This window comes from Salvelinus fontinalis, chromosome 13, assembly GCF_029448725.1.
Source record: "Salvelinus fontinalis isolate EN_2023a chromosome 13, ASM2944872v1, whole genome shotgun sequence".
Taxonomy (NCBI): domain Eukaryota; kingdom Metazoa; phylum Chordata; class Actinopteri; order Salmoniformes; family Salmonidae; genus Salvelinus; species Salvelinus fontinalis.
In genome coordinates, this window is record NC_074677.1 from 27930345 (window position 1) to 27956192 (window position 25848).

General features: G+C 41.3%; 1 protein-coding gene across 2 annotated transcripts; it reads left to right on the forward strand.

Moving 5' to 3' along the window:
* Nucleotides 1-1766: 1766 nt before the first annotated feature.
* On the forward strand, nucleotides 1767-15375 carry LOC129868348 (zinc finger protein 346-like). 2 transcript variants are annotated; one of them, XM_055942255.1, is made up of 7 exons: nucleotides 1767-1875; nucleotides 3449-3552; nucleotides 3651-3746; nucleotides 4041-4188; nucleotides 4392-4628; nucleotides 11567-11666; nucleotides 11877-15375. In XM_055942255.1, exons 1-7 carry the CDS (start codon nucleotides 1818-1820, stop codon nucleotides 12025-12027), a joined length of 894 nt encoding a protein of 297 aa, XP_055798230.1. In that variant the 5' UTR covers nucleotides 1767-1817; the 3' UTR covers nucleotides 12028-15375. The 2 variants fall into 2 exon arrangements, with proteins under 2 accessions (XP_055798230.1, XP_055798231.1); XM_055942256.1 differs by having other exon boundaries at nucleotides 4395-4628.
* Nucleotides 15376-25848: the final 10473 nt, after the last annotated feature.

The window sequence follows — 25848 nt, forward strand, 5'->3', positions numbered from 1 at the left end:
CAAACAGTTATACCCAACTCTGTTTTCACCCACCCTAAAACCACAAATGGATCAGCCAAAAGGCAAGGGTCCACTTTTCCCAAAAAACTTCACTCCTAATGTCACAGACTCATCTTTATCCTGTCCCTCGGTGCAAGCCTCGGGTTCCAAGAACTTTACCACACCTACCACCTCCGATACTTCGCCCTCATTCATTTCCATTTCTCCTCCTGTCTTCAGCTCACTCTGCTTACACTTCTACCGTTCTTCTTCAACAAACCATCTCCCTTTTTTCTGCCATTTTTAACCGACTCAAGCTCACCATCTTCCTCCCTCTCTCTCTTAGACCTCCTCTGCTTCTCTTTTTCCCTCCATTCCTCCTCCGTATTCCAAGTATACGTCTCCTTATGATAATACTGCACATCTGACATACATCTTGTTCTTGCTTTCTCAAGGGACGCCATTTAACCGGCTGTCACAATCTCCGTCCAATCAGCACGAACTCCTCAGGATGTAGCGCTCAACAGTGCATCCCACTTATAATGCAGCTGCTTCGTCTTGATGTTATTCTTTATCATGCAATCACTCAAAGCGCTGTGGCATTGATCAACCAATGGTGTTAGATAACACCCACATACGTTTGCTTGACACCCCCTCATCATATTGCAGGAAGAAATACAACAAAAAAATCATTATTAATGATTTATCTATGTGTGGATTCATCCATTTAGTTATGTATTGATGCATTTGTGTGCATTCATTCATTATTAATTAATGCATTTTTATTCATACAAAGCAACTGCGAACTCGGCAATCTCCGACTTCAGTGCATTCGAGACAACTGGGAACTCGGGGGGGAAAAAACGAGCCCCGACTGGGAAAAGTCGTTTTGAACCGTCATCCAACTCGGAATTCCAAATAGGGGAACTCTAACCTCTTTCTAAACCTAGAGTTCCGACTTTCCGTCCTGAAGATCACCGACGTCATGATTTTACCTAGTTTTTTCCGATTTCCAGTTTATTTATTTTAATTTTTTATTAACAACAAATCAATACAGAAAGTACATAAGGGAACACAAGTATATATAGATTATATACAATGGACAATCGAGCTAGGGGGTACAATATCACATTACAATTACACAAGGACCTTAAGGGACATACATATACTTATAATTCTAACAGCTTTTTTGTTAGTAGAGTATTTAACTGTCTTAAAATACAGTTCAATTTCTTTTTGTAGGGTAAGAAAATGTGTTTTTTGTTAGTAAATTTACATTTGTGTATATGAAATTTGGCCAAAAGAATAATGAAATTAATTACATAAAAATGTTTCAGCTTATTTTTATCGTATGTAAAGAATCCAAACAGTACATCTCTCCACAATAGTGTAAAATCTTCATAAATGTGTTTAATTATAAATCTACTGATGTCTTGCCAGTTTTCTTACATGTATACAATGCCAAAAAAGATGCAACACTGTTTCTGGGTGGTCATTACAAAAGGAGCAATTTGAATTGATGTTTTCCTTAAACTTCTTCATATAGTGGTTGGCAGGATAATATTTATGAATAATTTTAAAGGAAACCTCCTTAATTTTGTTAACAAGTAGGTATGTGTGTGGCAATATCCAAACTTTTTCCCAACAGATATTATCAATAAATCCATTCCAATAAGGCATGACATAAGGTATAGATACAACATCCTGCTGAAACAAGGTTCGTATCGCTCTGTTGTTGAATGGGCCAAAAGTTTCCGATTTCCAGTTGTCTTGAAAGCTAGCTCTTTGGTGTCGTCACGATTACGCGTGTGCCCGCTGCTGCTGACACGACAGAAAACATGGCGCTCGAGGAACCAAATGGAGATTTTCCATATTTACCTTCAGGGGCGGCGGAGGGTAAGCTGATGTTTTCCTTTGCTCAATATAATGGATATCCACTTTGGTCTAGTATGCATTATTTATTATAGCCAAAACCAAGGGCTACCACCATAGCCCGTGTGAGCAGAGCATAAACAATCAACGCTAGCAATACCTACATCTGCACTATTCTAGCTAGCTATTAGCCATTTGAGCAGCAAGTTCCAAGGTCGATGCAATGCATTAGTGAAGGAGTAATGTTACCTAACGGCAAGCTATTTTCAAAGCCACCTCGGCCTTACGAAGGACTGCATTGATTTGTATGTACTCTTAGTATTTATTTATGTGTCTGAAGTAAATTGGCCAAATCAGTAGCTAGTGTAGTAACGTTAGTACCACTAAGCTAGCTAACGTTCTAACAACAACCACGCATAAAGCAGTACTCCAATTTAAAGGTCCAATGCAGCTGTTACCTCTATCAAAAAAAAAATTGGGTAACAATTTAGTACCTTACTGTGATTTCTTTCAATGAAAATGGTTAAAAAAAAGAAACCGCTTCTTAACAATGAGCAATTTGTCAGTTAGAACGGAGGGGAGGGGGGGGGGGGGGTATGCTATTGGCAGAGGTTTGGACTTCTCTTTCTTATTACATGCTGACCACACCGCTTGCTTGCGTGAGCGTTACAAAATACATTCAAACACATGTTGTTCAATTAATTTGCGTCTGCGTTGCTAAGCGCTAAAATAGAAGTCAGTTCTATTTGTGACGCTTAACACAGTGCAAGTCCTGCCTCTCACACTCCTCACTGTTTATAGAAGCAGATACCCACATGCCATCTCCTCATTGGTTATACCTACATGGGTGAATTAAAGATCAACTGAGTTTGGTCGGTCATTGTGGTAACTATAAAAGTTAAATGCTAATCGCCATATAAAGTCCAAAGAAGAAAAAGCATGAAGGAGGAGAGATGACTAGAAACGAAAAGGTTGACTGTTTTATGTGTGGATTAATTGTCGGAGTAGAGGAGCTTGTGCATTTCAGGTAAAATAACAACTCAATGTTTATTTCCCAGGACAAATTAGCTAGCAACAGCAAGCTAGCTAAATAATACAAATTAGCTAGCAACTGGAAGCCATCTAGCTAATTTGCCATAAATGTTTAATGCTTTTTAACCTGTCCCCAAATTAATATAATTGGTTGAGTTTGTTTTGATATTTCAACCTGCGTGTCGTGATCGCGTTTGGTGTGGGGGGACAAAATCAATTGGCGCGTGACCGGTTTGGGTACGGTGTAAAACTAATTTACTGCATGGTGACGTCACCATGGAAGGCCAAAACTCCCTCCTACCAAAACAGGCATAAATGTCAGGTGGTCTTTTCAAACAGCTCTTTCGCTAAAAGTGAATTATCATTTTCAGTTATTATTCCAACCTCCGTGTGAAATGTATAAAACAGAGAAATCACTTTTTTGACTGCACTGGGCCTTTTAACTTAGCTGTGAGCGCTTCATCAAAGGCCGAAGAGCATCATAGTGATACCACAGATGGATGGATGGATATATACAGATCTTTGATGTCTAATTTTTGAAATCAATACTGACATTATTTTTCAGTAAACAAAATGATAAAGGAGAATGGTGACCTGTTTTCTGATGCCCTGTGCAAAGTCTGCAGTGCTGTCCTGAATTCTGACTCCCAGAAACTTGCACATTATCAGGTTGGTGATCCCACTTGAGTTTGATATTTATTTATGGTCATCTTCTTGACCACTATACAGAGCAGCGTCTGATGTTTTCATTCTGTCATTCTTTTCAGAGCAAAAAGCATGCCAACAAAGTGAGACGCTACATGAGCATCCACAAAGAAGAGGAGCCCACCATCAAAAGGTTCAAGTCGCCTTCGGGAGACAGTGTAAGTTTATTTCTCAGCTAGACATTTAGATTTTTTGTCATTGAGCAGACATCCAGAGCGACTTACAGTAGTGAGTGCATTCATTTTCCTACTGGTTCCCCATTGGAATCAAACCCACAACCCTGGCGTTGCAAGCGCCATGCTCTACCAACTGAGCCACATGGGACCAGCTAGAAAAGGTTTTATCCAGCCCTGCTCAGCCCAGTATAAATAGACAGCGTTCATGGATAGAGTGCCCTTAACCTTTTTGTGTCCTCTGTTGTACTTTGCCGTATTCTTCCCCCCCATCTCCAGGCCAGCAGTAATGGCGAGACGGACCGCTCCAAAGCCTGTCATATATGTAACATGACATTCTCCTCTCCGGTGGTGGCTGAGTCCCACTACCAGGGCAAGGTGCACACCAAGAACCTGAGACTGAAGACCTTTGGCAACCAGACCCCAGGTAATGGGCCATCTAAACTTATGGCCATATATGAGAAAAGCCTGTTTTAAATGTTCTACCCCATTTGCACCCATTTTCTTTTTCTCCTCATTCTGTGTTATTGCTCTGTCGTATACCTATATTTTTACACATTTGACAAATACAACTTAAACTCCCCTTTCCTGTCTGACGAACGTTTCATATCCTGCCTCCTACCTCCCCAGTAGCACTACCTCAGGCCGTGGCCCCAGTAGTGAAAAAGAAGAAGGAGGCTCAGTCAGAGGCTAGCAACGTGGCATCGTCAGGCCCAGCCGAGGACGACCAGGGTAACTTCTGTTCCATCTGCCATGCCTCGTTCAACAACCCCCTCATGGCCAAGCAGCACTACGAAGGCAAGAAGCATAAAAAACAGCTGACCCAACAGAAGCTTATGCAGACCTATGGGCCATCCACTGCACCAGGTAGGACAGCATCGTGTGGCCAGGCTTTTCTCTTTTTGTAAGCCTAGAGAAGTTCTCCTTAGGAAGACGATAAAAATGGGTGGAGTCGAGATGGAAATATTTATATACACAGAATATACCAAACATTAGGAACACCTTTCTAATTTTGGGTTGAGGAATAGCCTATGCATTGTTGATTCCTGCTATGAATCTATCTGCATGTCCCTGTTTTGCTGTCTGCTACTGTGAGCGAGCCACTCCCTCTCCCCACTGAGCATGGATGAGGGAGAGATGCATTATTAGAAGCACAAGCATTTGACATTGCTCAAAATGCAATTGCGGGAGAGACAGTTTTCAACGCAACTATAGTTTATTTCTCACCTCATATTTAGTTAATTGCACCGCTTTACAACCGGAGTAAGCTGTAGTATGGTGTAGATGCGCTCGTGGCGCAAAGCGCACCATTTGCCGTGACTAGGCCTACATCAAGTGGCCTAGTCCTAACGCTGAAAAGTTTTGGTAGGATATAACCTACATTTACTGATTAATCAATAAGCCTACATGGTTTATATAGCAACAATATCATATTTAGAGTTAGCTACGTGTTTTGACTTACCACTTCCTCAGGTGGTGAATAATATAGCCAATAGTTACAAATATGTCAGCAATTTCTCTGAAGAGCCAAAACTATATATTTCAGGATCCTATTTTGACAGATTGCACATCAAAATATCAATCATACATTCCCTGGATAGGTTCGAATGGCTTTTTTATTTTTATTTTATTTTTTATTTTTTTTAAATCATGGGCTACCTTGTGTCTTACTTGGCACTGCAAAAAAATTGTCTAAAGCCTTGCCGCTAATGTAAAGTAAATGTCCATTAAAACATTTTTATTTGTCGTTGTATTTATTATCGAGCTAAATACTTTGAATCACAATATGACTTTTGTCCATATCGCCCAGCTCTACCGACATGGTAAGGAAATGTAAAACAAGGGAAAACAAAGAAATGCCTATACTGAAGGGAAATGTAATTTCTACTCCCAGCCAATCAAATGCGAGCGTTAATAGCTAGATAAGACCTAGCCGCTGCCGAGGCCCCAACAACTGGATGTTCCGGTTTGTCAGGGGAAATGGAAAGCGAGCCTGTGCCTTCCACTTTAATTTTTTTAAACTATTTTCAACATTGTAGATTAATAGTGAAGACATCGAAACTATGAAATGACACGTGGAATGATGTAGTAACCAAAAAAGTGTTAAACAAATTCTTTAAAGTAGCCACTCTTTGCCTTGATAACGGCTTTGCATAATGTTGGAATTCTCTCAACCAGCTTCTTGAGGAATGCTTTTCTAACTGTCTTGAAGCAGTGTCTTGAAGGAGTTCCCCCATGCTGCGCACTTGTTGGCTGCTTTTCCTTCACTCTGCGGTCCAACTCATCCCAAACCATTTGTCGGGTTGAGGTTGGGTGATTGTGGAGGCCAGGTCATCTGATGCAGCACTCATCACTCTCTTTCTTGGTCAAATAGCCCTTACACAGCCTGGAGGTCATTGTTCTGTTGAAAATCAAATGATGGTCCTACTAAGCGCAAACCAGATGGGATGGTGTATCGCTGCAGAATGCTGTGGTAGCCATGCTGGTTAAGTGTGCCTTGAATTCTAAATAAATCACTGACAGTGTCACCATCACACCACCACCTCCATGCTTCTCGGTGGGAACCACACATGCAGAGATCATCCGTTCACCTACTCTGCATCTCGCAAAGACACGGCGGTTGGAACCAAAGATTTCAAATATGGATTCATCAGACCGAAGGACAGATTTCTACCGGTTGCACTCGTGTTTCTTTGCCCAAGCAATTCTCTTCTTCTTATTGGTGTCCTTTTAGTAGTGGTTTCTTTGCAGCATTTCGACCATGAAGGCCTGATTCACACAGTCTCCTCTGAACAGTTGATGTTGAGATGTGTCTGTTACTTGAACTCTGTGAAATATTCATTTGGGCTGCAATTTCTGAGGCTGGTAACTCTAATGAACTTATCTTCTGCAACAGAGGTAACTCTGGGTCTTCCATTCCTGTGGCAGTCCTCATGAGCCAGTTTCATCATAGCGCTTGATGGATTTTGCGATAGCACTTGAAGAAATGTTCAAAGTTCTTGAAATGTTCCAGATTGACTGACCTTGATGTCTTTTAAAGTAATGATGGACTGTTGTTTCTCTTTGCTTATTTGAGGGGTTCTTGCCATAATATGGATTTGGTCTTTAACCAAATAGGGCTATCTTCTGTATACCACCCCTACCTTCTCACAAATCAACTGATTGTCTCAAACTCATTAAGAAGGATATACATGCCACAAATTAACTTGTAACCAGGCACACCTGCTAATCGAAATGCTTTTCAGGTAGAGGTTGACCGATCAATCGGAATGGCCGATTTAATTAGGGCCGATTTTAAAGTTTTCACAACAATTGGTAATCGGCATTTTTGGACACCGATCATGGCCGATTACATTGCACTCCACGAGGACACTGTGTGGCAGGCTAACTACCTGTTATGCGAGTGCAGCAAGGAGCCACGGTAAGGTGCTAGCTAGCATTAAATTGAACTTATAAAAAACAATCAATCTTAACATAACTAGTGATTAACTACACATGGTTGATGATATTACTAGTTTATCTAGCTTGTCCTGTGTTGCATATAATCAATGCGGTGCCTGTTAATTTATCATTGAATCACAACCTACTTCGCCAAATGGGTGATTTAACAAGTGCATTTGTGAAAAAGCACTGTCGTTGCACCAATGTGTACCTAACCATAAACATCAAAGCCTTTCTTAAAATCAATATACAAGTATATATTTTTTAACCTGCATATTTTGTTAATATTGCCTGCTAACATGAATTTCTTTTAACTAGGAAAATTGTGTCACTTCTCTTGCGTTCTGTGCAAAAGAGTCAGGGTATATGCAGCAGTTTGGGCCACCTGGCTCGTTGCCAACTGTGTGAAGACCATTTCTTCCTAACAAAGACAGGCAACTTAGCCAAACGGGGATGATTTAACAAAAGCGCATTTGTGAAAAAAGCACAATCGTTGCACGAATGTACCTAACCATAAACATCAATGCCTTTCTTAAAATCAATACACAGAAGTATATATTTTTTTAACCTGCATCTTCAGTTAACAAAAAATTCATGTTAGCATGCAATATTAAACTTGGGAAATTGTGTCACTTCTCTTGCGTTTATTGCACGCAGAGTCAGGGATTATGCAACAGTTTCTTCACCTGTATCTTTTACCTTCTTTTGTTGCGAACTAATTTGTCCGAATTTTACATAATTTTGACATAACATTGAATGTTGTGCAATGTAACAGCAATATTTAGACTTATGGATGCCACCTGTTCGGTAAAATACTGAACGGTTGCGTATTTCACTGAAAGAATAAACGTTTTGTTTTCGAAATGATAGTTTCCGGATTTGACCATATTAATGACCTAAGGCTCGTATTTCTGTGTGTTATTATAATAAAGTCTATGACTTGATAGAGCAGTCTGACTGAGCGGTGATGGGCAGCAGCAGGCTCATAAGCATTCATTCAAACAGCACTTTACTGCATTTGCCAGCAGCTCTTGAAGCATTGCGCTGTTTATGACTTCAAGCCAATCAACTCCCGAGATTAGGCTGGCAATACTAAAGTGCCTATAAGAACATCCAATAGTCAAAGGTATATGAAATACAAATGGTATAGAGAGAAATAGTCCTATAATAACTACAACCTAAAACTTCTTACCTGGGAATATTGAAGACTCATTTTAAAAGGAACCACCGGCTTTCATATGTTCGCATGTTCTGAGCAAGGAACTTAAACATTAGCTTTTTTACATGGCAGATATTGCACTTTTACTTTCTTCTCCAACACTTTGTTTTTGTATTATTTAAACCAAATTGAACATGTTTCATTATTTATTTGAGGCTAAATAGATTTTATTGATGTATTATATTAAGTTAAAATAAGTGTTCATTCAGTATTGTTGTAATTGTCATTATTACAAATATATATATATATATCGTCCGATTAATCGGTGTCGGCTTTTTTTGGTCCTCCAATCGGTATCGGCGTTGAAAAATCGTAATCGGTCAACCTCTATTTCCAGGTGACTACCTCATGAATGTCAAGAGTGTGCAAAGCTGTCATCAAGGCAAAGGGTGGCTACTTTGAAGAATCGCCAATATAAACAAATCAAAATATATTTTAACTTGTTTTTGGTTACTACATGATTCCATATGTTTCATAATTTTGATGTCATTATTATTCTACAATGTTGAAAATAGAAAAATAAATAAATAACCCTTGAATGAGTAGATGTCAACTTTTGACTGATATATATTAATTAATTAGAGGTCGATTGACTGATTTTAACACCGATACCGAATATTGGAGGACCAAAAAAAAGCTGATACCGATTAATCGGCATATGTATATGTATGTATATATGTGTTTATGTGTGTGTATATATATATATATATATGTAATAATGACAATTACAACAATACTGAATGAAAACTTTTTAACTTAATATAATACATGAATCTATTTAGTCTCAAATAATGAAACCTGTTCAATTTGGTTTAAATAATGCAAAAACAGTGCTGGAGAAGAAAGTAAAAGTGCAATATGTGCCATGTAAAAAAGCTAACGTTTGAAGTTCCTTGCTCAGAACATGAGAACATATGAAAGCTAGTGGTTCAATATTCCCAGTTAAGAAGTTTTAGGTTGTTGTTATTATAGGAATTATGACGTGTCGACTTTCTATACCGTTTTGTATTTGACCATCCTACCGATCCTCGACTTCGGCGATGTCATTTACAAAATAGCCTCCAACACTCTACTCAACAAATTGGATGCAGTCTATCACAATGCCATCTGTTTTGTCACCAAAGCCCCATGTACTACCCACCACTGCGACCTGTATGATCTCGTTGGCTGGCCCTCGCTTCATACTCGTCGCCAAACCCACTGGCTCCAGGTCATCTACAAGTCTCTGCTAGGTAAAGCCCCACCCGTAGCACGCGCTCCAGCAGGTATATCTCCCTGGTCACCCCCAAAGCCAATTCTTCTTTTGGCCGCCTCTCCTTCCAGTGCTCTGCTGCCAATGACTGGAATGAACTGCAAACATCTCTGAAGCTGGAGACTCTTACCTCCCTCACTAGCTTTAAGCTCACAGATCACTGCACCTGTACATAGATTGGATGGGCTATTTACAGATGAGCTATCTCATCCCCACACTGTATTTATTTATTTTGCTCCTTTGCACCCCAGTATCTCAACTTGCACATTCATCTTCTGCACATCCTACCATTCTAGTGTTTAATTGCTATATTGTAATTACTTTGCCACCATGGCCTATTTATTGCCTTACCTTTCTTATCCTACCTCATTTGCACATGCTGTATAGATTTTTATACTGTATTATTGTATGTTTATTCCATGTGTAACTCTGTTGTATGTGTCGAACTGCTTTGCTTTATCTTGGCCAGGTCGCAGTTGAAAATGAGAACTTGTTCTCAACTAGCCTACCTGGTTAAATAAAGGTGAAATAAATATAATTCATATACCTTTGACTATTGGATGTTCTTATAGGCACTTTAGTATTGCCAGGCAAATCTGGCGAGTTGATTGGCTTGAAGTCATAAACAGCGCTGTGCTTCAATCATTTCTAAGAGCTACCTGGCAAAACGCAGTAAAGTGCTGTTTGAATGAATGCTTATGAGCCTGCTGCTGCCTACCACATCTCAGTCAGACTGCTCTATCAAATCAGAGACTTAATTATAATAAACACAGAAATACGAGCCTTCGGTCATTAATATGGTCAAATCCGGAAACTATAATTTTGAAAACAAAACGTTTATTCTTTCAGTGAAATACGCAACCATTCCGTATTTTATCTAATGGGTGGCAATCCTAAGTCTAAATATTACTGTTATATTGCACAACCTTCAATGTTATGTCATAATTATGTAAAATTCTGGCAAATTAATTATGTTCTTCACACAGTTCGCAACGAGCCAGGCGGCCCAAACTGTTGCATATACACTGACTCTGTTTGCACTGAACGCAAGAGAAGTGACACAATTTTCCTAGTTAATATTGCCTGTTAACATGAATTTCTTCTAACTAAATATGCAGGTTTAAAAATATATACTTCTGTGTATTGATTTTAAGAAAGGCGTTGATGTTTATGGTTAGGTACATTTGTGAAAGGATTGTGCTTTTATTCACGAATGCGCTTTTGTTAAATCATCACCCGTTTGGCGAAGTTGAAGTAGGCTGTGATTCGCAGGACAAGTAGGCTGTGCAACGCAGGACAAGCTAGTTAACTACACATAGTTGATGATATCACTAGGGTAACTAGTGATTATGTGAAGATTGTTTAAAAAAATATATATATATATATATAAAGATACGTTTTTAATGCTAGCTAGAAACTTACCTTGGCTCCTTGCAGCCACAAGGTCCTTTTGACGCTGCACTTGCGTAACAGGTGGTCAGCCTGCCACAGTTTCCTCGTGGATTGCAATATAATCAGCGTCCAAAAAGGCCAATTACCGATTTGTTATGGAAACTTGAAATCGGCCCTAATTAATTGGCCATGCCATATATATGACCAGTATGTTAGCAGGCGTATCAGAAACGCCTGAAACTAAGTGTTATGTTTGGTAAGACCAGACAGCCACGGACACCCAACCTGTGGAAGGAAAAGCACATGGTTTAGAACTTTGCATATGGTTGAGGCCATTATTTCTAACCAGTGTTAATACGTGTCTCTGGAGTGTAATATACAGTAGGAGCCAGACAGTACAGGCAAATCAATTGTGTGCCAATGCAGTATTGGGTCATTGCATGTAGGTTTTATGTGTCTAAAATGGAGTTCCTTGCCAACTAGTCCCTTCTGTGTCTCCAGCTTCCACAGTAAAGGGCTACCCATGTACTGAATGCAACATCGAACTGAACTCTGTGGAACAGTATCAGGCACACATCAGCGGCTCCAAACATAAGAACCAGTATGTATCCCTCTCTCTCTCTCCAATCCCCAGTGAGCCAGTAGAAACAACAACCACTGCATGCGTACACCAGTGTATACCCCACTATTTGCCAAGCTAGTTTGTTTTGATTCCAAACAGCAGTTAACAATGCAGAAAATACTTGTTACTGACGATTTTGTTTCTATGTTTAGTGGCTTTGTTCTAATCAATTTCAATATTTTTTTTCAGTGTCAGAGGGAAGAAAGCGAGCAGCCCGATGTTCATCAGCCCATCGGAAAACAAGTACACAGCAGAAAACCAGCAGTCAGAGTACCAGTATACGCCTGAAGCCGAACCAGTACAGGAGGACTGGGGTGCTTTCAGCCAAGATTACGAGTGACGAGCCTCCCAGTACCCCCCATCAACACCACAGTTCACTCAGTTAGGGCCAGAAGGATCACCTGACCAGGAAAAACTCTAGGTCCTTGTTACAATACAGGTTACAACTAGGATCGAGTTTTTTTTCCTGTTCATGTCAGGAAAAATCCCTGGACAGAGGGCAGCCTATATGTGGTGTTCTTCTTTCTGTGGTGTTGTATCTGCCTCATGGATGAATCTCAACTCCAGCTCTATATCATTCTGTCTACTCCATGTCTAAATCCCAGTACATGTTCACTACCGATCAAAAGTTTTAGAACACCTACTCATTCAAGGGATTTTCTTTATTTGTACTATTTCTACATTGTAGAATAATAGTAAGACATCAAAACTATGAAATAACACATATGGAATCATGTAGTAACCAAAAAAGTGTTAAACAAATCAAAATTTATATTTGTTGAGATTCTTCAAATAGCCACCCTTTGCCTTGATGACAGCGTTGCACACTCTTGGAATTCAATCAACCACCTAGAATGCTTTGACAACAGTCTTGAAGGAGTTCCCACATATGCTGAGCACTTGTTGGCTGCTTTTCCTTCACTCTGTGGTCCGACTATTCTTCCCAAACCATCTCAATTTGGTTGAGGTCAGGGGATTGTGGAGGCCAGGTCATCTGATGCAGCGCTCCATCACTCTCCTTATTGGTAAAATAGCCCTTACACAGCATGGAGGTGTGTTAGGTCATTGTCCTGTTGAAAAACAAATGATAGTCCCACTAAGCCCAAACCAGATGGGATGGCGTATCACTGCAGAATGCTGTGGTAGTCATGCTGGTTAAGTGTGCCTTGAATTTTTAATAAATCAGACAGTGTCACCAGCAAAGCACCCCCCCCCCCCCACCACCACCACCACTACCACCATCACACCTCCTCCATGCTTTACAGTGGGAAATACACATGCACAGATGTGTATTCACCCATACTGCGTCTTTGCGGTTGGAATCTAAAATTTGGAATCCAGACCAAAGGACAGATTTCTACCGGTCTAATGCCCATTGCTCGTGTTTCTTGGCCCAAGCAAGTCTCTTCTTATTGGTGTCCTTTAGTCCTGGTTTCTTTGCAGCAATTCAACCATGAAGTCCTGATTTCACGCATCCTCCTCTGAACAGTTGTGTCTGTTACTTGAACTCTGTGAAGCATTTATTTGGACTGCAATTTCTGAGGCTGGTAACTAATTAACTTATCTTCTGCAGCAGAGGTAACTCTGGGTCTTCCATTCCTGTGGCAGTCCTAATGAGAGCCAGTTTCATCATAGTGCTTGATGGTTTTTGCAACTGCACTTTCAAAGTTCTTAATGTTCTGTATTGACTGACCTTCATGTCTTAAAGTAATGATGGACTGTTGTTTTTCTTTGCTTATTTGAGCTGTTCTTGCCATAATATGGACTTGGTATTTTACCAAATAGGGCTGTCTTCTGTATACCACCCCTACCTTGCCATAACACAATTGATTGGCTCAAACGCATAAAAAATTCCACGAATTAACTTGTAACAAGGCACACCTGTTAATCGAAATGCATTCCATGTGACTACCTCATGAAGCTGGTTGAGAGAAGGCCAAGAGTGCATAGCTGTCATCAAGGCAAAGTGTGGCTGCTTTGCAGGATCTCCCATTTTGTTTTTGGTTATTACATGATTCCATATGTGTTATTTCATAGTTTTGATGTCTTCACTATTTTTCTACAATGTTGAAAATAGTGAAAAACCCTTGAATGAGTAGGTGTTCTTAAACTTTTGACCAGCAGTGTGTGTTGGTTGTGTTTCTAGTCGGTCAGACCAGAGAGGAATAGAGGCTCCTGCACACGTTATCTCTCATTCTGTTCAGTTCAAAATGATGTCATAAATATTTAAAATTCCAGACAATAGAGTACAATGATATGACTGTGGACAGAATTTCCCTGGATGTTCGTTTCATTTGTGCGAGGGACTTGCAGTTGCGTTCTAGTTCTATGGGAAATTGTTTTGTTTTTTTCCCACCTTTTTTTTCCCATTTAGGTTCCTTAATCCTTGTTCCCCCCCAACACTCGTTCTTTTGATCCCTCTCGTTTTAAACGTTTCTCTTCGACCGGCTGAGGAGAAACTCCAACATATCCTGTACAGAAAGTTATTTCTAGAATTGTTACTCGTTCTATTAGTTCTATTTCTTTCAGTTTGCTGTTAGCAACATGGAGAGTGACGTGGGATGTGTTTATACAGGAAGCACAATTTGGATATTTTTCCACTAATTAGTCCATTGACCAATCAGAATGCTATTTTGACAATAATTGGACAAAATATCAGAATACTTCTGCTTGTGTAAACACGGCCTTGGACGTTTTTATATATATATATATATATATGTTACATTTTCTGCACCCACCAACCTCTGAGAACCTAGATTGATGTCTATTTTAAGTAAAAGACTGGCAGATAAGCACATCCTTTAACCGTTTTATTATATGCACATGGGCTTGTATCAGTTTACAAACTGCGCTGTCATACTAACAATATGCTGCAGCAGAGAAGTAATGTCATATTCTAACTGTGCTCTTTATTAGGAATGCGCTGTCGGTACCAGGACTTAAAAAGCAATGTATTTGTGTTTTGGTCACACAGAAAAAAGTATATGAAACAACTTACTTACAATGTGACATATACCTTTACTAGACATCTGCTGTACTATGTCATAGTTGTAGAATTCATGCAATAAGGTTTTATTCTATAGTTGTCCATCTGTGCTGGTAGGGCCAGGAAAGATTGTCAGAATGTTGGCCAACATTTTGTGAGTCTGATGGAGTGGTATTTGAATGGAATTTGTCTGATGTGATTGTAATGATCTGAGATTGTTTCTTCGGTGGTGAAACTAAAATAAGCTATTTCAAAGGCTGTGTTTTGTCTAGTTAGTGCTGATACTTTCTATGTTTTTGCATTTATTGAAAATACAAAATATCTACTTGGACATGGTTCATAGACTGCCTGTATCAGATAAGTGAGGGATTGAATGTGTGGTGCATTAGTTACTGACCGATGGTAAAGGATCCTAGATTTGTACTTTATTTACTCTTTCAAATGAAAGGGTGATATATGGATCTATAAAGGCATTAATACATGTTTTGATAAGAGCCCATCCCCAAGTATTTAATTTGTGACTAGTTGTTTTGGTTATGTGCAATTTTGGCATGTCTTAAGAATAGTTTTTTTTTAGCATCAGACATGACAAGTTGGATATTTTAGTATTGAATGTGTGGCCCAGCCTTTGGCTGAAGAAATGTTGCATTGATTTTGGATGTAATTCATTCGAGGGCTTCTAAATAAATACATTAAAACAAACACATTGTGTTGTAAATTGAGATGTATTTTCAATATAAACTATGTATGGCTTAAAGTGCTAGAAAACGTATCTAGGTAAAATGTTTGAACAAAAGTCAGATTTCCTGTATTTTTATTCTTAATTCTATTTACTAAGTGTTCCTCTCACCCAAATGTGTTTGCGCCTCAATCAAATTACTGTACATTTGAATTTGACTTTATGTGCTTGCCACTGTATGGCGCACTTACTCCTTTCTAGCCTGAGCCGTAGAGCATCTGTCTCGGAAGCCTCTTGCCAGGGTTGTACATCCATACAGACAAGCAAACATCCAGTGAACACTCAAATTATTTCTCAAGAACAGTTCAGCTTTTCAACATGTTCTGTATTGTTATCACACTATAATGATACACATCTGTTTGTTTCATGTGGTTCTCAACTAAGAGTTAACCACATGTCTATTTGGGTGATGGTTTTCTGTTTTTAGCTCACATTTTATTTGACGACATTATTTTCTTATGGCTGAATTTTGAGGTGTGTGTGTGGAGCTCATTTTAAAATGGGCCATCTTGTTTGAGTGAAGTACACATTGATCAAACTGGGAGGGAAGTTATTAGCTGACACAAAGGCTGCTTTCGACTTTATTTCTCCCTGTGTCTATTCAGGACATTGCTCCTGTGCCAAAGAGGTCAATGAGCTTGATTTGGCTTAGGTACAAGTTCCATTCATAAAGTGTGTGTGTGTGTGCGCAGGAGGTATGGGAGTTTAGTCTTTTCATTGATAACTTCTATTTACTGCAATGGGGAGGTGTCCTGGGCCACAATTCATAGAGCTTGGCACTACTAGGTCTCTGTCAGAGGTGCCAAGGTTTATTAACACTGCAGACTCACGTAGGCCCCCTGTTGTGGAGCAGAAGATTGGATGGCAATGCTGTATGGTTAAATCTTTACATAAACATTAACAGGCTGCATAGTGTGTTTTACCCTTGTGCTGTCATTGCGTGTAACTGTGCAGGCCGCCTGATGTTGTCAGGATGGCCATAACACAACCAGACAGGAGGATTTGTCTTGGTCAGGATGAATGGGCTGTTCTTCTTTTGGAACAAGAGATGAAAGCCAGCACTAACATGATAGCAACCCAAAATATACAGTTGAAATGAATATCTCAAATAAACCATGATACTTTGTCATATACATTGGAGATACTGAATTGAGAAGTTTGGAGGTTGTCAAAATGTATTTTTCAGTGTTACATACTGTATATTGGAGTCTGGGCCTCTATCCTTATATGGTTCTAGGTCCATATTCATAAAGAATCTCATAGTAGGAGTGCTGATCTAGGATTAGGTCCCCCCCTGTTTATAGAATCTTATTAAAAATTTGCAAAACAGATCCTAGATCAGAACTCCTACTCTGATATGCTTTATGAATATGGGCCCTGATATTCCTGAGATGCAACAGCACCAGACATTAGGTGCAATGTGTTAAGTCCTTTAAATCTTTTACAGCAACAGCGGAGTTAATATTTGTCTTATCACATTTAAATCATCCAAGAGAGAACATTAGAGTCTGATCTCCAGCTTGTGTTGTGCAGGAAAGAGGATTCTGATTTGAAATCTAGACCATTGCACCATGTTCGGCCATTGGGACAGTTTCTGCTTTACTTGTCTTGGATTCACTCACAAAGCAATAACACTGAAAAGTACAGGTCATGAACCTTGAAATGCCAATGGAAGCAACTTGAGATCTTTAAAATGTTCTGCTCCCTAATATGATTCTTGAAATAACGTTTGTAAATTAAAAAGAAAAAGCCAATATAGCCAGGTTTAATGAGTAAGGAGCAGTCTCCTGCTGGGGGTTAGGTGTGGGGAGGGAGAGGAAGCATAAGCCGTCATACTCTCTTCCTCCTGTATTTACAGAGAGGAAGGTGCGACACGAGAGGGTTCACTCCCATTAAAATCTGTCCACGATAAGCAGAATCATAGATGACCTACCTTCCTGCCTTTGGGACAACGACTCCCATTGTTAGGGCGGAGACAAGTCCATCTCGTCATTATACACAGTAGCTCTGGTATTACCCTCACTGTGTGGAGACCATATAATTACAGATCAGATATGCCAAACCTCCCAAGCAATTAGGCTACCAAAACCTCAGCCAACTTCCAGGCAGGTGGCCACCAGCCTGACAAACTGACCCTGTGAAACAAGGTCACTACCTGGTCTGGGACTGTGGGCTGGGAGCCAGGCGGACTGGGATGTCAGGGCCTGGGGATGATGGTGGTTGGGTGTGGTTGGTGACAGAACAGTTAGTTACTACCCTAAACAGAACCACCAGTAAGTAGCCTTTTCTCTTATTAACCTTTGACCCCTTATTCACCATGGCCATGCCTATTGATGACAGGTCCTTTCATTTTCTACGCCTATCTGAAAAATGCCAATGATGCTAGTTGTTGGAGTGGGCTACCTACCCTCAGTTCGTCTTGAGCATGTTACAGAGACAACAGAGTCCAACATTCATCTCATTGCTATTAATAAAGCCTGAACATGCAGATACAGTACTAGCAAAGTGGAACATTGGGAATATGTTGTTGTTTTCAAGTCCCTGTACAAGACTTGCACACTTTCACATTTTCCAAAACATCTGATAATCTGGAAGATCATTAGTGCAGGCATGCAGTTTTTTTTGCAATAAATGGTACTAGAGTAGGAGTATTTAGCAGGTCTATTTGGTTCATCACATTTTCCATTGCATGCTTACCTTTACATTTAATGATCCATAATTTCCTGCCTAAATGCCTTGGCATACTTAAACAATAGTTTGTTTGTGAATGTCTGTGTATTTGATACCCATATAGTACATTGAAGGTAATTGTGTGTTAAGGGTGTGGCAGATTTAATTTCAGTTATGCTCCATTTACTATTTTCACATGAGTACTATCAAGAATGCTCTTGTCATTTAATTATAGAACTATAGCACATGCTGCACAACTATTATAACATTCAATCATATTATGCATTAATATACTGCCAACTCTGGTTTAAATGACACTCACTCACCAATGAGTCAATATTTGCAGTTAGGGACTCAAAATTAACTGGATACATTTCCAGGAAAAACTGGCACCCCCTGGTCTATTAGAATTACGTTGAACAGTACAGCATACTGTACAGGACAGTAAAAAAACAGGGAAGAGGAGATCAAATCACTCAGAACCACTCCAGTACTGCTGTCAGAAATGGTGTGTGTGTGTCCAGGATGTGGGTTGGGGGAGCTGTCAAATCTTACATCTCCCTTGCATGCACATGACCTAAGAAAGAGAGTGTGTGTGTGTGTGTGTGTGTGTGTGTGTGTGTGTGTGTGTGTGTGTGTGTGTGTGTGTGTGTGTGTGTGTGTGTGTGTGTGTGTGTGCTCGCATGTGTGTGTTTGTTGAGGCTGGCTGAGGGATGGGGTTGATGAGGGCCTCATTCACAATGTTTTGCCTCTGACAGTTTTGGGTGGACATTGAATGGAGACATCCGGAGGCCTTGTGCATTTCAATATTTGAGCAAGGAACAAAACCAAGGCCCTTCCTCCTCCCACCCGTTGGAGGTTGGAGTGGGAGACACAGATAGCAGGGAGGCAGATCCCTATGTAAATTTGTTCTGGGCTTGGTGGGTGCAATGCAATTTGGTTGTATTTCACGGATGACCTCCCCTTGTTTGGCATTTAGGGGTGAACTTGGAGCTCGCAAGGACATGACTGAGAATGACTGAGGGAGAGTTTAGACTAGGTAATGAAACCATGGTTAGGAGTATCAGGAAAAGAAAGCTGTTTTGTTGCCCACATGGTTTTTACATCCACGTGATTCAGGTTTGCTTTTTGCAACCAGAGCTTGGTGGATTTTGCCTGTTGGATTTTGCCTTTCTTCCAAAGAAAACAAAATATAAGCAATATGTTTGGATTTGTGCATCAGCATATTCTTTGAAAACACTCTTGGTTGTTTTTCTTTCAATGCTTTTGTCAACAACAAAAAACTTAACCTTAACCACTCCAAGCCCTGGGGTTACTAATAGAGCCCCACAGTGGAGGTGTCATAATACCCATAAAACCTAGCAGTCAAACAGGGAAATGGTTCCAATCGTTTTTCAACCATACATTTTTTAGAAACTCTTAAAACAAGGGCTGTGTTTTGTGTAGGCTTACCCTGGCTTTACGTTTGATAACCATGTAAATCTCTCTCGGACAAGGTGACTTTATCAATATATTCAGCTCTATTTACTCTCTGATTCGAAAATACTAATTAGCATCAATGTAGACATCATGCAAGACTACAAATCCCTGAAAGCTCTGGCACGTCATCTCTAGCTGACACCTTTGCTAACAGGTTTTGTGTCAATTTAAAACTTGCACAACACAGTTCACATAATTTTCCATTTAAAGAAATGTTGCCAATTTATGAATTACAAAATGTTGTTAACATTAGATAGTTAATCCAGAGAGTCTTACCTTTGCCTCGATTTGGCAGTTTTGTTCAGATCATCACAGCATTTGTAGTTATTTATGATAGCCACATTAGCAGCTAATTAGCATTTCATTTTGGGGTGGGGGTAAATACAGGCGAATATATTGATAAAGTCACCTTGTCCTAGAGAGATTTACACGGTTCACAAAACGTCATGCCAGGGTAAGCCTACACGAAACAAAGTGCTTATTGTAAGTGTTACTAAAATCCCCTATGGGAAAAATTAATGGTGGAAAAACGATTTCCCTGTTTGCCAACTAGGTTTTATGGGAATTATGACTCATACTGTTGTACTCTATATGCAATCTATGGGAATACTCCTTTGGGTGCACTAGATTTTCCCTAGAAGCTGAAGGTATTGTGTCCTTTGGGCTATGGTTATTCAAATTCAATTCAGTACAACTTATTTTATTAACCCTCTGCTCATTGTAGCCCGATCAATTGAATAACTGTCTAACTTTCTGTCTCTTTCCTGTGAATGAACACTGTGGGAATGGGACTGGGAATGCTAGATGGGAATGTATGTGGCCTGGGAATGCTGAATGACTGATGAGGAGGGGAGAGGAAATAACAACACACTTGTGAATGATTTTCAACACCGCTGTTGTTTCAACAAGGTAGCATGGGCGGGTGGCTGTAGGGGTGGTGGCGTGGGAGTTGTTGTGGAGCAATAGGATGGAAACCCGATCCCATCCACTCTATCTGAGACTAATGTTAACACCTGCATGGCAGGGCATTCCACTGCTGCTTGGTACATTCCCTTATTCCCGGCACTCTGAACATTCAGCCAATCAGAGGGATCACAGAGGGAGGGCAGGACGAGTTGTCATCAGCTCGTTCCTCTGCCACCACTATCTCTTATCTCATGCCGGTCTGTCAGTCAGTCACTCAGCTAGGGACGTTACAGGTTAGCCTGCCAGGCCCAACACCTGCCTCCTTTGTTAGTATTGTGGGGTCTGTGTGCAGGTCGACTGTGTGAAATTAGGATTAAATGTATTTTCTGTTGTGAATATTTGCCATGTACACATGTATGTTCTATGTTTGGAAGAAAGGGATAGGGGGATACCTAGTCAGTTGTACAACTGAATGCTTTCAACTGAAATGTGTCTTCTGCATTTAACCCAAGCCCTCTGAATCAGAGAGGTGCGGGGGGCTGCCTTAATCGACATCCACATCTTCGGCGCCCGGGGAACAGTGGGTTAACTGCCTTGCTCAGGGGTAGAACGACAGATTTTTACCTTGTCAGCTCAGGGATTCAATCCAGCAACCTTTTGGTTACTGGCCCAACGCTCTAACCACTAGGCAGTGTTATCCCCAAAGTGTTTGTTCAAACTTGTAAGCTATGAGGTTAGTTAGGCCCGCTGTTGTGTTATAAAGCCAAAGGGTGGATTGATCTAATGGTGAACAAGTGAGCAGAGGGTTAAGCTAGTCCCTTGTGATTAGACGCTCCATTTGATTTCACACTAATCCCTGTCAAACTTTCTCTTGGCACTTGTTGCATAATGGGGGCTAGCTGCACATACTGTAGTCTGCATGTGACTCTCCTCCAGTGAGGATTAGCGATAGCCTAGCGCAGAGTGGGGTAATTCGTGCTGCTGAGATAATGGACCCGTGGACTCAATTTCCTGGGCTCTCAGACCAGTGCAGGTGGCTGGGGAGCTCAGGTTACACACCCCAGTGAAAGTTCCTCTCCAGCTCCCCCACCCCTCTGACAATCCCCCTTCCCGCTACTCCCTCCTCTTCCCTCTTCACCTCCTATTGCCATCCCTCACAATCTGAAAATTCCTGCGGATTATCCCTAATTCTTCTGACAGATGGACACACTTAATCTACCTCAGGCAGGCTGGGAATAAGTGGTACAACCTGTGAACAGGCAGCTCAGACAGCCACCTGTTAGGAACCCCTGTCACATGATAGGCATGGTATCGCCACACTATCTGGTTTAAGACTGGAGAGAGAAAGCTGGCTCATCCAAATGCTTCCGCTTTCTGTTTCCTCCCTGCCATTCGGACAGATTGTTGAGGGTGTCGAGTTAGAATAGGAGGTCTATTCTCCGAGGAAGAATTGGCTTAGAATGGTTACAAGGGGAAAACTTATCATTCATTTGATTTATGTGGCACTTTTGCAAGGGCTTAAAGGGCTTTACATTGTAACTCATCTATTTCTGGCAGGAATATGTAGACTACATTGCAAGAGATATCTGCAAGGAGAGGGGAGGTGGTATACAATTAAATAAAACAATCCAATCAGGGTAAACTTAAACATAATCAAGACCTTAAAACACAGCATGTGATTTTAAAAAGGTTTTCTCAAAACCTAAAGGTTTCCACCTAAAACCTGCATGGCCCAGCTGCCAGATGGCCATCGTTGTTGAACTGTGAGTGTTTTACGTGTCCAGGGAACCTGAGAGTGCTTCCATGAGACCAGGACCCTGACCAGACAACAGGTGAGCGGTTACGGTCACAGGCACATCTCATTGATATTCTAACCTATTGCACTTTCCCAGAGCACCATTCCCCCTGTGGACACACATTATTGCATTACAGGGCCTTTGGCTTTGATCGGCTGAATGTGAAGCAGATCGTAGGCAGCCGTGGAGGGCTAAACGGGAGCTAATGTAACCAGCGTGGCCATGAGGAGAAGAGAGAAAAGAGTGGGGCTCAAGCCCAGCACAATGATCTCTTTCAGAGCCTGTTGGTCGGGCTTAGAAGAGAGAGGCTTGTACACAGCAGCAGTGAAATGAGCCGCTTTCCGAATCCAACACCTCTGTTTGGCAGTTCCAAGGGCATTTAGGAGGCACGGATCACTGCCTTATACCCTGAACTGGAGCAGGCCGGTCAGCGGAGGTACAATCTATTGGATAGTCCCTTTATCTCTGCCTGGGTATGAGGGGCTTCTTCCTCTATATGGAACAGCAGGCTTCTCTGAGAGCTGGTGAAGGATTTCTGCCTTACACTGCCTTAGGTATCCTACGTGTTGTGGTTCACAGCAGTACTTGAAAGTGAAGTTCATGCCATACAGAAACTCCTTTGGATTAATGTTGGCAGATCCCAATAATAATCTTTAATATGTCCTAGAATGCAATGAACTCATATTAGTTAAGACCTACCACCTACCTTCCACCATCATGTTGAGCTCAAGAAGAAGCGTTTGTGCTTTAAATAAGGTGGAATAATAGACAATATTAGGCTTCTTAGCTGCCATCGTAGGGGTTTAAGAGGGAAGGGATCTTTTCCCCTTTGCTGCTTGTAATCAGTGACTTCTGTTTCTGCCGCACAAAGGCAGCACTGTTGGCCCTTTCTGAAGGAGTGGAGGCCGGCCACACAGCCTGACGGCCCTCCCTGACCATCCCCGCAGTCTGCTCAGCCACCAATAGGCTGGGCCGGAGCAAAAAAACAGCCACACTCCGTCCCCAGCCCCTCAACCCTGGCAAGGCTGCCCCATAAGAGGCTTATGTCCCCTGCAAAGGGGAGAAAGAAGGAAGAAGGGGATGAATGGGTGGAGGAAGGGATGGGCAGGAAGGATGAGGGCCTCCCCAATCGACCGTTACTCAGAAGCATCACAGGATCTTTCAGAGGGATTTCGGAAGAAAGTCAAACATCAGATAAAGGGGTGAGAGTGAAAAGTGACCTTCTAGAATTCTTCTAGTCTAGTGACAGTAGTCAAGTGTTTTGAACCGAAACTCAAACGACTGAAAGTTACGTTTAACCATAGCTCTGCTAAAAGTAGATTGAAAAAACAACACACTGATTATTGGCAAGGAGTACAGATTCAAAGTTTAAATAAATGCTCTGCCACCATCTACCAGGTGTCGTCTGCAACTTGCCTCCGGCATCTTGCTTTCAAGCTTTTGATGGTTTATATAAAGAAGTCTCGTGATTTTTTAAAGATTTGCAGAATCTTCCAAACTGCCCATGATCATGGGGTCTGCATCATAAGGGGTCACCAATGGGTCTGTTAAAGGAGGCTTTGGCAGCTGATGGAGCAGAGCAGAGCACAGCACAGTGACTGACTGGATGAATGAGTCCACACATGAATACAAGGGTATCCCACCACACAAAGGGGTACAGCTGGGGGTGTCTTTGAAACTGGAGGTTAATCTGGGGGAACGCCTGGCAGCAGACACTCCTGGAAAAAAGACCCCCAAAAACTCCAGACTTCCGAAAGTTCTAGGGGGGAAAGGAACGGGGGACGTTTGGGATGGCAGACTTGCTGGAAGTCAGCATCAACCCATTAACTGGTCCTGACAGCTTCCATGCAAGTTAAGAACCGATGAAAAGAGCTCTGTGGACAAGATTTTCCAGGGTTGCCGTTAGGCTGTGTTTGATCTTGAGGCGGCCGCGTTTGAAGTGCCCACCCCACGTCTCTATTTGCTTTTTTAAGTCCTGTTGTGTTTGGTGGCAGTGCTGCTGCAGCGGACAGTTCCATTAACTCGCCAACGCAGCTTATAAATACACCTGATAGGTCATCCATCTCCACCAACACACACATCAATACTACATCATCACTAACGCCCGTCATTGCTTTGCAATGGATTTCTGAATTGTGATCTGGGCTCATAGATTACACAACCTCGATTTCTGAAAATACAAGAGTTTCATTCTTTATTGTGCGGCGGAGTCTAACTTTTTTTTGTGCCTTAAGCCAGGAAATCCTGGGTTGGAGCCGGCTTGGCTCCCTGTCTATTGTCTGGCCCAGCTTCACTGGCCCCATTGATGTTCTCCATCCAGCTGTAAAATTGGGCAGGGACGAAACCCCCTCTGAAAACAAGATGTTGCCCCCCTCGGCTGGGTCAGTGCGGACTAGAATGTGCGGGGTGGTGGGGGGGTGGGGGGATAAAAAACATGACATGTTTGCTTCCTCTACTGTATCCCTATTCTTCCTGCCTGGACCTATTGAGTTTCATGGTGCATTTCCCCAGTCCACCACAGACATTCTGCAGCATTTAACAAGACCAGATTAGCATAACAGTCTTTGCAGGAACGTAGCCTGTCAGCACCCGAGACATTTCTTCAGGAAGTGAGTTTCTGCATAATCTGTACCTCCCACAACCCTGAAACAAAGTAAAAGGGGAAGAGAAAGAATGAGTAAATGACAGGTTTGATCTGTTCTGAGAGTGAACCAGTGCTATCAGAGGCACAGCCAGGCGAACAGAACGGGTGTATCGACTGAACCGTTTAACACACTGCTGAAGTGTCTGCAGCTAAATGCCTTCTGAGGAGAATTCAACAGGGTGTCTTGGGTGTGTTCCAGATACACACATTCTGTAATGCTGATCTGTGTACAAGACCAAGATCCTTTCAAGATCATTACATCATATTGATGTGGTTCCTGGGATGTTAAACACCTCTACAGGCAATGTAAAGATCTGATATTCTGTGCAAGCCTGCGCAACATTTGTATATCTGGAAAGTGCCCCTTAACACTCCAGGAGGGTGTCTGGAACCAAAGCAGTATCAAGGTCCTCTGTTTAGATGCTACAGATGCCTAGTGTTGAGAGGAAACAGATTTGAACTATGGCCCAAGTAAATACTTGGTTTGTAATTCACCCTCTTGCGGATTTCGCAATAACGGATAGATTAGATTGGACTGGAGACTGGAGCCAGATTTAATTAACACATTTATCATATCTGGATATCGTGCTTGCTTTTCCACAGAGCCTTTTTGGCCTATTTTATTTCTGTACGAAATGTATTCTTGCATTTTTCAAGCCTGGCCTTGGCTTGATTATTATTTATTCCCAAATGAACATAGAATTCACCAGCTCTATGGAAGAAGGTCAGTTTGTAGTAGGCCTTAGGCACAAATAAACTTACAGTTTGAAAATAAGTTTACTTCTGTAGTAATTATGATATGTGGACTTTGAACAAATTAAATCACAATGTGAGCATGGCAAATGTTTTACTTAAAAAATCTTAATGTATACAGTTGAAGTCGGAAGTTTACATACACTTAGGTTGGAGTCATTAAAACTCATTTTTCAACCACTCCACAA

Bases quoted from the DNA above. Each gene is read 5' to 3' on its own strand.
- LOC129868348 (XM_055942255.1), top strand. From the start codon at position 1,818: ATGGCGCTCGAGGAACCAAATGGAGATTTTCCATATTTACCTTCAGGG. The intron at 1,876-3,448 runs GTAAGCTGATGT...ATTATTTTTCAG, and splicing joins ACCTTCAGGGGCGGCGGAGG to TAAACAAAATGATAAAGGAG. The intron at 4,189-4,391 runs GTAATGGGCCAT...CTACCTCCCCAG, and splicing joins CTTTGGCAACCAGACCCCAG to TAGCACTACCTCAGGCCGTG.